Below are 13,068 nucleotides of genomic sequence, written 5' to 3' on the forward strand. Positions count from 1 at the left end.
ACTGCTGGTGGGAATGTAAACTGGTGCAGCCACTCTGGAAAACAGTGTGGAGGTTCCTCAAAAAATTAAAAATATATCTACCCTATGACCCAGCAATAGCATTGCTAGGAATTTACCCAAGGGATACAGGAATACTGATGCATAGGGGCACTTGTACCCCAATGTTTATAGCAGCACTTTCAACAATACCAAATTATGGAAAAAGCCTAAATGTCCATCAACTGACAAATGGATAAAGAAGATGTGGTTTATATTTACAATGGAATACTACCTGGCAATGAGAAAGAATGAAATCTGGCCATTTGCAGCAATGTGGATGGAAATGGAGGGTATTATGCTGAGTGAAATAAGTCAGTCAGAGAAGGACAGATACCATATGTTTTCACTCATATGTGGATCTTGAGAAACTGAACAGAAGACCATTGGGGAGGGGAAGGGGAAAAAATAGTTACAAACAGAGAGGGAGGGAGGCAAACCGTAACAGATTCTTAAGGACTGAGAACAAACAGGGTTGATGGAGGGTGGGGGAGAGGGGAAAGTGGGTGATAGGCATGGAGGAGGGCACTTGTTGGGATGAGCACTGGGTGTTGTATGGAAACCAATTTGACAATAAATTATATTAAAAAATAAATAAAAAAAAACAGAACGAAACAACAACAAAAACAAGAAAAAAACCCAACTCATAGATAGAGAACAGATTGGTGGTTGCCAGAGGTGGGGGGGGGGGTGGGATAGATCAGTGAAATGGGTGAAATAAATTTCCAGTTATAAAATAAGTCATGGGTATGTAATGTACAGCATAGTGACTGATGAGGGAAAACGGGGCAAGCTCCCTTGGCAAAGTACAGGCTAACGGCAACCCCCACCCCCAACCCCGCCCCAGTCTCCAACCCCAGGTGGGATACGTGTGATATTCCTCGGACACTCCTGGCTACCCAAGAACAAAGGAAAGGAGTTTAAGTGCTTGCCATGGCGATGTGGGAAACTAAGGCCAAATGACAAATTAAATTCCCTTATTGCCTACAGTCCGTTGACAAGTCCTTGAAACAGGCGGAGTGATCTTCCTCTAGGAGCTCAGCTGCCTGGATGAGCTTTGCTACAGGCAAAAGGGAATCTTGGCTTAACATTATCCTTACCCCCCAGCATCCTATAAGCCTACTACTTCCTTTATCTCAACTGCCCCAAGATATATGCTGGCAATCACACTCCAAGCTTATGGCCCTCTGATATACATCTAAACGGTCTCGTGACTGAGGTTTTACTAAACAGCAATAAATAGCGTTTTCCTCACAACACTAGCCTGTTAAGGTCCTGGAAACCTTGCTTCCAAAATACGTTAGACACTTACTCTATCCCTAAACCCCTCCCAACCTGCAGGTATATAACCAGTTACCCATCACAACCCCAGTGCAGCTCTCTCTGCCCACGGGTCCTGTCCTTGTGCTTTAATAAAATCACCTTTTTGCACCAAAGACTTTTCAAGAATTCTTTCTTGGCCATCAGCTCTGGAGCCCCACCATCACTCCAAAACACCATCACCTGTAGTAGGAAAGCTCTTCAGAGGACAAGGAAACACTTGCAGGTGAACACAGGAAGGGAAAGGATATGTTTTGTGGACTATTCAGAAATACCTGGTCTAGGCGCAGGAGAAAGGACGTCTTGTGGCCCTGCCCATGCCATTCTTTCTGACTAAATGCCTTGTTACCTGTTCTCTGCCCGGTCTAAACCTTTCACAAGCAACTCTTTCCCACCTCCAAGAGTCTCTTCCTCCATCCACTTGGCCAGCATTTTCCTCTCCCCAGCCTCACAAAGTAACCTTCATTCTCAGTGTTCCTTTCGCTCCCCGGCCTTACCTAATAATGGTCGCATTTCCTCCTTTGACTATTATTTAGCTTTTTTTGTTCCTCTTATCCCACGCGGGGCAGGAGCTCTCTGGCAGCAGCTACCGAGGTCCTTTATAACTCCCCGCTGGCTCTAAAGAGCCGCCTTCCTTCAGCCTTTGGGGTATAGGGTGGGAAAGCCACGGAACAGCTGCTCTCATTGGCTAACATTTGCTTTTCTCACCGCGCGGAGGCTCCTGGGAGGAGGTTTGAGGTGTTGTGTTTTGTTTTGTTTTGTTTTGTTTTGTTTTGTTTTGTTTTGTTTTGTTCTTGCAGCGAAGCACCGCCGACTATAATTCCTGGGCTTGGCCACTATTGAGCTCGTGAGTTCCGGGTTTTCTAGGTCAGAGGGCGGGGCAGCCTGGGGAGGCTGTGCCCTCTCTCCGAATTAGGTTACCTGTGAACCATCATTTTAATTTGGATTCCTTTGGTCTTCTGAGGGCCCCTCCACCTCCCTGGCGAGTCTTATGCCTGCATCCCTGCCAGGTCTGTTTGTGAACCTTCACTTCTGGAGGTGGGGAAGTTTGCGAATTTTTGAAGAACGATTTTAGCAGATCCAGAAATGGAGGCTTTCCGAACACAAATATTCTACAGAAAGGGAAGAGGCAGGAGACTCATTACGTGGTCAGTATAGGACGTGAACAGGACGAAGGTAGAATAAGCAGGGGAAATGTTGCTCACCCTGTTTTCTTTGGGACAATACATAGTAGAATTGGTTTAGGTATACAGTCATAAATATAAATAAAAATAATATAAAGTTTTAAATAAATAAGATAAAAAGTAAAGATAAATATAAATATTTTGCTACACAGAATATTAAAAAAAGGGTAGTCAAGGGTTTGGATTTAATAAAATTAGTTTTCATTGCTTCATCAACGATATTTAAAGTAAAACTTTTCTTCCCTTTCTTTTCTAGAAGTGTGTAGTGGTAAAGAATATAGTGTCTTCTAGTACAGTTTGGTGCCACTGCCTTGATTCATGCTTAAACGCCAGCAGTTTTACCCACCATTGGTTTTGCACTATTGGAGTCAAGGTCAACACAGGTAAATAGTTTCTAAGGATTATTATGAAAAGTTTTGACCTCGTGATACTCCCCTGAAAGTCTTGACTTTCCCTGGGGTATAAGGACTACATTTTGAGAATCAGTGCCCTAGGGAACAGTAAGGCCTTTTCTTTTTCTCTCTAATCCTTCTCATGCAGAGAAGGTAGTACACTTTAGTGAATTATTCAGTATCTCCTTTTCATGTGTGTGTACAGTTGTCCATTCAATTACATGCAAACACCATATTCAATTTGCAACCCACAGAAGGGATTTTAGAAGCCATCTGGACCAATAATTGGTCATTTAAAAATGTTCCACTAACTAATGGCCTGAATGCCATGATTTGAGGCTTGTTCCCCTTAATGTCTTGTATTTCTTGGTCTGCTTTTCAGGGTTTTTTCTTTCAGTTTTTAAGTAGTTTGATTATGATGTGTCTGACTATAATTTTAAGTTCATCTGTTTGGGTTTTGCTGTGCTTTTTGGATCTGTGAATTTATACCTTTCACTAAATTTGGGTAATTTTCAACTATTTTATATGTATGTATGATTATGTATTTTTTCTGCTCCAGTCTCTTTCTCTTCTCCCTCTGAAACTTCTGTGACATGAATATTGTTCCTTTTGATATTGTCCTACAGGTCTCTAAGACTATTTTCAACTCATTTCATTTTTTTTCCTTGTTTATATTGAATACTTTTTTTTTATCTTCAAGCTCAGTGACTCTTTCTTCTGTCATCTCCATTCTGCTGAGTCCCTACAGTGTTGCTGTAGGATTATGTTATGCAGAATCTGCTACTGCTGCACAGTGGGGAGGAGGAGTTGCTCTGCCTCTTTATTGGCACTTCCCTGGAATGGAGTAGAAGGCTGAAATAGGGTTTGCCTTTCAGGAGCTACCTCACTGGTTGTGAGGAGGGGAAGGAGTGCTGCTAGTTTGAGGATAACCACCTGGAATAGGATAGGTAAAAATTGGAAAGATTCCATCCCATGGTCCTCCCTTTTGCCAGTCCTATAGCTAGACAGAATAGAATTTTCTCCTTCTTTTTTTTTTTTTCTTCCTGTCTGGGCCATTGGAAGTTCTGGTTTTTAGGCTGCTCTAGCGTCCAGAATATATATGAGGCAAAAAAGAAAACTCAAGGAACTTGCAGCTACCATGTCCCCTAAGTCCTGAGATCCTGAGCCAGTCTGCCTGCTTTTATCTGCTTTTCAGAGGCTTCTGGTAGTTTTATATATTTTAGTCCAAGGTTTTTATTTATAGGAGAGGTTGAGTGGAAGTGATTATCTTATCAGGGAATAGAAGTCTCTTATCTCTGTTTTTATTAAAAAATAATCTTTGTTACTTTGATAGGTCAAAAATTATTACTTCCTTTGTAATGTTATTATAGTCAAGGGAAGAGCTTGTTTTTTCACATAGTAACCATTATTTTCATTTATATATTGCTTAATTTGGGGGTTTACTCTTAATTTTGAAATAACTCTTAGACTGTTTTGGCAGATTTTTCCTCAGTTTGCTTTTTCACTCTTGTCTTAATCCTTTAATGCACAAAACTTTTAGATTTTTATATAATCATGTATTTCCTCTGTGGTATCTTCCATTAATTTTATACTTAGAAAATATTTCTTCTTCCTAAAATCAGATAAATACATAAACTTCTTCCTGCTTTCATTTTATATGTTTAACTCTTTGATCCATCTCAGTTTTATTAGTGTGTTGTTAAACATGAGTATTGTGCTGAAAATTTTTCAAGTTATTAACTATGGTATTCTATGCGTTTTTCTCATGAAAAGTTACTCCTACCTTGTTAAAGGTAAAGGTAGGTCTTTTAGCCACCTGGGTGGCTCAGTTGGTTAAGTGTCCAACTCTTGATTTCAGCTCAGGTCATGATCTTGCAGTTCGTGAGGTCAAGCGCCACACTGGGCTCTGTACTGACAGTGCAGAGTCTGCTTGGGATTCTCTCTCTTTCTCCTCTCTCTCTGCCTCTCCCCAGCTCGTGTGCTCTCTCAAAATAGATAATAATTTTTTTAAAAAAACATTTAAAAAAAAGATATAAATTTGTTTTTCATTTGCCACCAGTGGAGAATGGGGACTGTGTATGGGGCCAGCACTGGCCCTAGAGAGTGGTGAGGCACGGCCCAGGCCAGGGAAGCATATGTTGGGAGTGGACTGTGAAATGAGGTGGGGACATTATGTCTTGTTCTCTGCAGCTCAAAGTGCTAGTCCACATGAGTTGTGCCTACACACCATACAAAAATAGGCAGCAGGCTGGTTTTGGCCCATGGGCCACAGTTTTCCAGCCTCTGCTCTAGCAACCTGGTGAAGGACCAGAGAACCAAACTGAAAGGGAAAACCCTTTCCCCCTGCAAAGTCTCTGCAGTACCCTTTACTTATAAAGCTTAACATCACGTCAGCTGGAAAAGGAAAAATATTTAAAAGGCCCAGATCCATTTTCACATTCAGGTAACAAAAGCAATAATTTGGCAACTGGCATAACTAGTATGGTAGAAGGTATAGGGAGGAAAGGGGAATCTGAATTGCTTGCCCAAAGCTTTGATTAGTGAAATGATATAAGAGCTGGTGTGGCGATTTCTTTTTTTCTAAATGGAAAATGAAAAATAGGAATCCTTGGTAGGCTTAATTGTGAGGTGTAGAGAATTCTTATTCCAAACTTTTCCTTCAGTACACCACTTACCTTGTCATCTGTAAATGTGAATAATATTATCCAGTTTTCAGTGCTGTTGAAAGAATTAGTGATAACTGCTACATAATACCTGATCCGTAGGCCTTCAATAAAAAGTAGCTCTTCTTCCCTAGATGGATCAAAAGCTGAGAAAAAGCCAGGAAGAAGAGTAGGATTAAAATAGAAAATTAGATGTAATTATTCCCAGGAAATGGAGAGGTAAGTGTTTTTGAAATGAAATATTTAGAACTGCAGGTTTGAAGGAAAAAATGGGGGAAATTATTCAGGATAATTCCAGGAAGTGTATTGTGAATTGTGAATGCAAATCAGTCTTGCTCTTGGTTGTATTCCTGAGCATGGGCATTTATTTACACCATTTAATTTGGAGGAAAGAAATTTTTAGTTAGTGAATTTGGATTTCCTGGAATTTTAGATTTGCAAAGATTAGGATAGAAATAAGGTTCCTTGTAGTGGTTATAGGTCTGCGATATTTCAATTTTCAGACTACAAGAGTTACATATCTATGGTAACTGATTTCTTACTCTGCCATTTTTTTGTGTTTCTTCTTTGGCTTCATTTATACTGTAATTTGGGAATTGACAAAGGGGTTTGATGGCTGGGAGTTACTATAACAGAAATGAATGATGCCCAGCATGTAGTGTTATTCTGGGACTGCAGCTTATCTGTGTCTAGGGATGACCTAAGCCTCATATTGAAAGTAAAAATCCTTAGAGAAATGGGTTTTCAGTTTTGAGATTTAACTGACTATAGCAGAATGGTTCTTAGAGGTCCCACATTGTGGGATCATGGAAAGACTTAACTATTAATGATGCTTGATGTAATTTATGAGAGATTTAACTTATATAGCACACCTTTGGGTGAGAAAAATAACTTGGGTAGGATTTTGCTAATACCAAAGCCCTTATTTCTCTTTTGTCATTTTTGGAGGGGTGAGTATAGATTTTATATTTGTGGGGAGGGGTGTGTTACACTAGGTGTTTAGAGCTTCCTGGGAGGAGTCAGGGAGACCAGATCTTATTTTTTATATAATTGCTGAGAGATTTTCCTGGTCCTCCAGTAAGATCACCTGGATCTAGATTGTCTAGACTCTCTTATGAACAATTATGCTGAGGATTAGAAGGATGAATGCCCAATTGCTAGTCTGTTTCCATGCTTTTATGGAATCTTGATATTTTATTTTCGCATTCGTTTGTGTGAACTACTTTAGTCCTCCCAAAAGCCATGAGTGGACTGGTGGGTTTATTTGCTGAAATGACTGTCGTGCCAGGCACATAGTAGTAGTTCAGGAGAGAAAAGGAGTCTTTTGGGGAAAAACAACTAACAGTTTAAGGTCAGTGGGGGAGTCATAATAGATTATTGAACAGGTTAATGTCATTTGGTTTTGGGAGAGATAAATTGAGTCAATCCAAGATAATTGAGTGAGACCTAGAACCTTGGGGCCGCAGGCCTGTGGATCAAGGAGGGACAGTGAGGTATAGATTGAAGTTAGATCAGAGTGTGCTACTAAATTTTGCTGTACCCTTACATGGAGTTATCCTTAATGAAGTTAGAGCTGCATAACTCTATGTGAGGGAGTGAGATTAATGACATCTGATGTTCTAGAATTTTGTAAGTAATTAAAGGTAGCCCTGTCTAAGGCAACCAAGTTCCTCTGGAGACCTCACAGAATCATGACCATCATAGAAGAGTCTTGTTACCAACAGAGAACAATATGATCTTGCTCTGGAACTTGAAGCAGAAGGATTTAGGCTAAACATTATTCCCAAGTATCCTTTTTTTCTCCTCTGCCCCCCACCCCCTTAACTCCAAAGCTTCCAGAAATTAAGAGCTATTGATCTTTTTCACAACAGGGTGGTGCTAGGTGGTAACTTCTGGTTTGTAATCATAGACCATTACAATTGGAAAAGATGGTTCAGTTTTGTCTTTCTGGAGCTGGAGTTGGTGTCTCCTAATTAGAGGTATGATGCTGGTTTGTAGTGAATCTTTTCCTAATGAAATCTTTTTCCTAATGCAATCTTTTTTTTTTTTTTTTTGAAATGTCTTTTTGTTTTGGGGCATCAGAATAAGAGGGCTGGCAAGTAGATTTATTCCAAAGAGGAACAAAGTAATTCCAAGGGATTGGTGCTATAGAAAGTTTCTGTCAGCTAGCTGGCTTTCTTAACCTCTGAACCAGCTGAGTGGTAGTAGGGCATTTGTTTCCTACCTCTCATTTTTGTTTTTCCTCTATTACTTAGAGTATATTTATACAGAAATCTATGTATAAATGAATGGTTATATATAAGTGAAAATGTTTTATTTTATTTTGCTTTCATATATTTCTTTTCCTTTAATTTCACCCTCTCCCAAAGGTTTCTATTTGGCCTCTTTTCTCATCACTGGGGTATCAATAAACATGGTTGATTTGGTTCTTGTCTTTCTCTCATGATGATACCATTGTGTGCAGCCAACCTATTTTTACCTGGAGCCAGTTGATATGAAGGTCAGACTTTGTTTACCTTCCTCTTATTCTCAAAGCAAACAGTTTTGCCCTTTTATCTCTAGTGGTTGCCCCATCCTATGGCCACTGACCTCTGTAAACAGGAAGTATAGCCAGACCAAGAGACTACACAAATGAGAGAAATCCTGTTCCACATGGCTCTGCCTCTCCATCTGGCAGCTCTTCATTCATGCATTGTCCCTGTGCTGATGTGTTACTCTCCTGTTCTTAGAGATCCACAGTACCCTGCTCTAATTTAAAGACTGGGAGAAGGTACAATGAGTGCTGGTAGATCCTTTTGATTCTGAGCTGTAATTGTAGAGACAAACTTCCTCTTGCTCTGTGGTGGAGATACATAAAGGTGTGGGGAGGGTCAACCTTGGAGAAAAGGAAACCTAGCTCAGTAGTTAGTAACTCAGGCCTTAGAATTCAGTAGACTTAGGCATGAATCTACACTCTACCACTTACTGCTGTGTGACTACTTATAGCTGTGTCATTTTTATGTTATGTCCTTCACACCTTGGCCCTAACCTACCTTTCCAATCTAATCTCTTGCCTCTCCTGTTCTGTCTCCTCCCCACTCCCTCTAAGGGTTGTTTTATAACCAGATGGAACTACCTAGGAGTTTGTTGGAAAGATAAAACCTCTGGCCTCATTCCAGACCTAATGTACTGGAATCTGTACTTTTTGAAGTACACATTAAAGTTTAAGAAGCACTGGTCTAAGCTACTTTCTAGCACTTTTATTCCTGGGAGAAACCATGTCACAGTCTAGCCTGTGACTGCTGGGTATATGTGAATGTCCTTTGGAGAAGTAGGATATGCTTTGCAATTTGAAGTGTTCTCTGAATAATTCCCAGCTAAACTGTGTCCAAAATAGTAAGTCCTTGAGCAACTAGCTTCCTTTTCAACCCTTTGAGATTCATCCTGCTCCTTTCTCCTGATTTTCTGGGAGTTTCCTTTGAATCCAGAGAAAGTCTCCTCACCAGAGAGGAGCTTACACAGACTCAATTAAATGCCTGCTGTGTTTAATAAAGAATAATGTTGAGTGCAGCATGGACCATAGAAATTCAAAGGCCATTTGGCTGTCAGGGACCTTTTAATTTAGTTGGAAAGATATAAACATTCAGGGTAAAGTTAATGTTATGCCTTATATTTGGGTAGTCCTTTGTCATCTACCATCACCTCTTCTGAATTTTTGCAATAATTCTGTGATGTTGGTAGGAACATATTATTGGCTTTTTTTTTTTAAGATAAAAAAGTCAGATCCAAAGATATGGAGGGATTTAGCAATGCCACATGGCTGTTCAAGAGCTGGGGTATGTGTCTATTTCTTACAGCTCTGAGTCTAGGCTGTTTTCTTGTTAAAACTATTGTGCCTCATTGTATCCTCTAGTACCGAATTAATTTAAAATAAAGAAAATGCAGTATAGCATTGCAAAATTTTAATGTGGTAGTTGAGAGAAATCATTTGACCAAAAGAATATGAGGGGGCTTCAGTGAAAAAGGTATTTTGCAGGACTCTGAAAGATGAACAGGCTATACTGGGCAGAGAAAAGGAGTGGGCAATCCAAGAAGAAGGACAAGAGGCAGAAAAGCAAAGTCTGCTCAAAGAATAATGATTATACCAGAGTTCTTAGGCTATTTGTAAACTGGACTGTTCCAATCCAACGGAATGAGGCATCTGAATTTCAGATGTAGGAATCATTGTTTAGGGTAGTGGTTTAGTGGTTCCTTCTTTCCTTCATATTCTTGCATAGAATCCACCGTGTCATGAGACACATCAGGGAGGCATGACCATAGATCTCTAACTGGTGGGCGGAAAAGGTGGGAGTTTCTAGGTCGGGGGTTGTTTGCTAGACTACCACATTTTTTTTTTTTTAAAGGCATCATATGACCTGTTTTAGATAGTTGGGGGCAGCTTCTTTCACCTTAGGGAAATGTGGGTCAATGGTATTCAGGACCACGGAAAAATAGTGAACTTAAGTAAATGGTTGAGATCAAGGTCAAGAAGTGGTAGCACAATAAGGGGCGGGGCGAACACACCCTGGGATCCTAAGGGTGATTCTTATGGGTGCAGAGGCACTGAAGTTCTGGATTGGTTTAGACCTAGAAGAAAGTTAAGTCTGATTGGACACCCTACCTGGGTGGGATCTGGCAGCTCCCTAACCAGGACCTGAACATCTCTGTGGGGCCTTGCCATTGTGACGTGGTCCAGCCAGTCTCAGCTTTAGCTCCCGCCTTGGCTGGGGAGGCCCAGAGCAGTGGCCCCGCGGAGGCGGGAGCGGGGCCATGGCTGAGGTGCCTGGGCTCACTGGCGAATCCAAAGGCACTGAAGTTAAAACCCAGCAGGCCACGGAAAAAACTCTCAGGGCACCGCCAAGGCGGGGTCCGCCCTCGGTGCTCAAAGTGTCCCAGTTGTTGCTCCGAGCCATCACAGCACACAAAGGGCTGACGCTGGCCACTCTCAAGAAGGAGCTCGGAAATGCTGGCTATGAAGTGCGCCGGAAGTGCCGCCACTCAGGCGAAGCACCCAGATCTGATGTTAAGGGCACGCTTCTCCGAGTCAGCGGTAGCGATGCCTCCAGCTACTTCAGGGTTTGGAAGAGTCCAAAGCCGAAGAGAAAGCCGGGACGCCCGAGGTTGGAGGGGGGCGTGCGCTCTTCGAGGAGGACTCCTCCTAGGCCACGGAGCCCACGGAGGCGCAGCACGCATCGCAGGGCGGCCAAGAAGGCCAGGGAATTATGGAGACGGAGCACGAAGGGAAACACGAGGATGAGGAAGGTCAGGCCAAGAGCCAAGGACTCGGTGCGTTCCAAAGCCAAGGAGGGAGCAAGGGCCAAGGTGATGAACCAGGGGAGAGGTCGAACCATGAAGGAAGACATCAGGCCTAGGACCCGAGAGAAGAGGCCAAGCTCGAAGCCCAGGGAAGAGAAGCAGCAGGACCAGGAGACGTTGGTAAAACGCACCATCCAGAAGACATCCTTGGTTAAAAGTGACCTAAATTTTAGCGGTCAGGGGAAGACCCATGCATGACCCAAGGGCTGTTCGCACAAAGACTTCTACTAAAGCTTAAAGTCCTCCGTATGCAGCCGGATGCCTGTAGTGTGGGAGCAATTTCCCTTCCTCCAGGCACAGATGCCTTTCCCCTTAGGCTCTAATGAGAGCAGCTCTCACACACTGAAGTGGACAAAACTATACACAAGACCTTTCCACTACATTGTGTCTGTTTCATCTTTGCTGTACCAGGAAGGGTAAGGGTGGGTGGTGAGGTGAGACCTATAGCAGAGGCATATGGGGTGAAGAGACAAGGAGATGTTGGGATTCTATTCCTGCTTCAGGACCTGGGAAAATGCCTTTCAGAAGGAAAAAAGAAAATAGGTAGTAGAACAGCGGCAACTTGATGAGATTAGATAGAAGTACTGAATTAACGTTAGACACCCTATCAAATCCAAATTGAGTTTTGGGGAGAAGGGCATGTAGAGAGCAAAGTGGGGGGCATCGTTGGGACAAGAAAATAGACAACCTTTAAGTTGAGTGGTCTCACTGATCCAAAGTGTTCTTAACTGAAATTCCTTTTAGGAAAAAGGCCCTTCTCCCAAAATTGTAATGGGTTTATACTTTTTGCTTGACTTGATAATCTTAACTTTAAAACTTTGTCTTATATGTTAATCTTCACTTAAAGGAGAGTGTGAAAGCATCTAGCACAGAGCTTGGCACAGGGTAGGTGCTCATTACTGAGATTTTAATGAGTATAAATAATTTGTGATTATGTAATAATGACTATAGCAGAAAACTATACAGGATCAGTACTTAATGAGACCAGGATTCTAGTCAAAGTTCTGCCACTCTGACCTTGGCTGAGTTGTTAACTTACCTGTTCATAGCTTGGTTTTCCTTCTCTGTAAAAAAAGAGTTGGAATTGGGCTAGGATGATTTAAGTGTTAGTAAAATAAGAAGTACTTAAAATATCATGACATAGGCTTTTCTTGCCAAAATTCAGTAAAGGAGTTATCAACTGGGAAAGCACTAACTATAAGAGAGGATATTATCAAGATTTATGAATGCAAAACAAACAACAAAGATTTATGGAATGCTTATCAGAAATATAAGATGGGGAAGGCTAATGAATAGCTAAGTCTTTTGCTTTTCTTAAAAAACAACAGGCATTGAACACTATATATCAAATATGGAGCAAATGTATGATTTCTTTTAGTTCTGAAAGCAAAGGTTAAGAGCAGCATGGGAGTAGTTCTCATGCCATAGGTCATGACAGGACACGGAAGTGGTCCCTAGGGAAGTAAACATCAAAGTTGCTGGTTCAGGGAAATGACACTGTTTCCAACTGAAGCCAAACAAATAGGGGAAAGGGAACAACTGGGAAGGTGCTTTTTATCCTTGAAAAGAGGTGAGAGTGATCGTTGGAGGTGGGAAGGTGTTGGGACAACCTGGGGAGCTTTTTCAGAGTGTACCTGACCAAGCTTTTGCCAAGAGTCTGATATCACCTACAAGGGGGAACAGAGTATGTGTATTTACAAAAAACAAAACAAAACAAAACAACCACACAAGAAGAAAAGAAAGCTTAAGTGATGCTAATAATCACCCCCTCACACCCTTAAATAAGAATTACCACTTTAAACCTATGCAAAGCTAATAGTAAAATGCTTGAAGTATATCTCATCTATAGATGATTTGAACTTTGAAATTTCCCCCTGCTGTAATTAGGTTCATTGTGTTCTTGAATTGTCTGTGAGTAGCAGAATGAAGCAAACGGAATCAGAGAATAGGGAGCCATCTGAAAAGAGGCTGTGAAAAACATTGTCTATTGAACACAATTGGAACAAAGTTAATCAGATGTCCTTGTGATAGCCAGATGTATTGCCCCTTTATAGTCCTGAGAGGTTTTATTATTTCATTTTTATTTTAGAGAAAGTGTGAATCAGGGAGAGGCAGAGAGAGGGGGAGAGAATCCCAAGG

At 41.4% G+C, this 13,068-nt stretch overlaps 2 protein-coding genes across 3 annotated transcripts in view; one reads left to right on the plus strand and one right to left on the minus strand.

The window, feature by feature from the left end:
- The window catches only part of LOC113593039 (olfactory receptor 10AD1), a 113,709-nt gene extending 103,429 nt beyond the window's left edge, over window positions 1–10,280 (minus strand). For both annotated transcript variants that reach the window (XM_053226162.1, XM_053226163.1), the window contains exon 1: window positions 1,854–10,280. The gene's annotated coding sequence lies outside the window, so the exon portion shown is untranslated. The remainder of the gene's footprint in view (window positions 1–1,853) is intronic.
- A 46-nt stretch (window positions 10,281–10,326) lies between these two features.
- On the plus strand, window positions 10,327–11,309 carry LOC106969301 (testis-specific H1 histone). Its single transcript, XM_015065814.3, has one exon. It carries the CDS (start codon window positions 10,384–10,386, stop codon window positions 11,125–11,127), a length of 744 nt encoding a protein of 247 aa, XP_014921300.2. The 5' UTR covers window positions 10,327–10,383; the 3' UTR covers window positions 11,128–11,309.
- The last annotated feature ends 1,759 nt before the right edge of the window (window positions 11,310–13,068 follow it).

This window comes from Acinonyx jubatus, chromosome B4 (assembly GCF_027475565.1).
Source record: "Acinonyx jubatus isolate Ajub_Pintada_27869175 chromosome B4, VMU_Ajub_asm_v1.0, whole genome shotgun sequence".
Lineage (NCBI taxonomy): Eukaryota > Metazoa > Chordata > Mammalia > Carnivora > Felidae > Acinonyx > Acinonyx jubatus.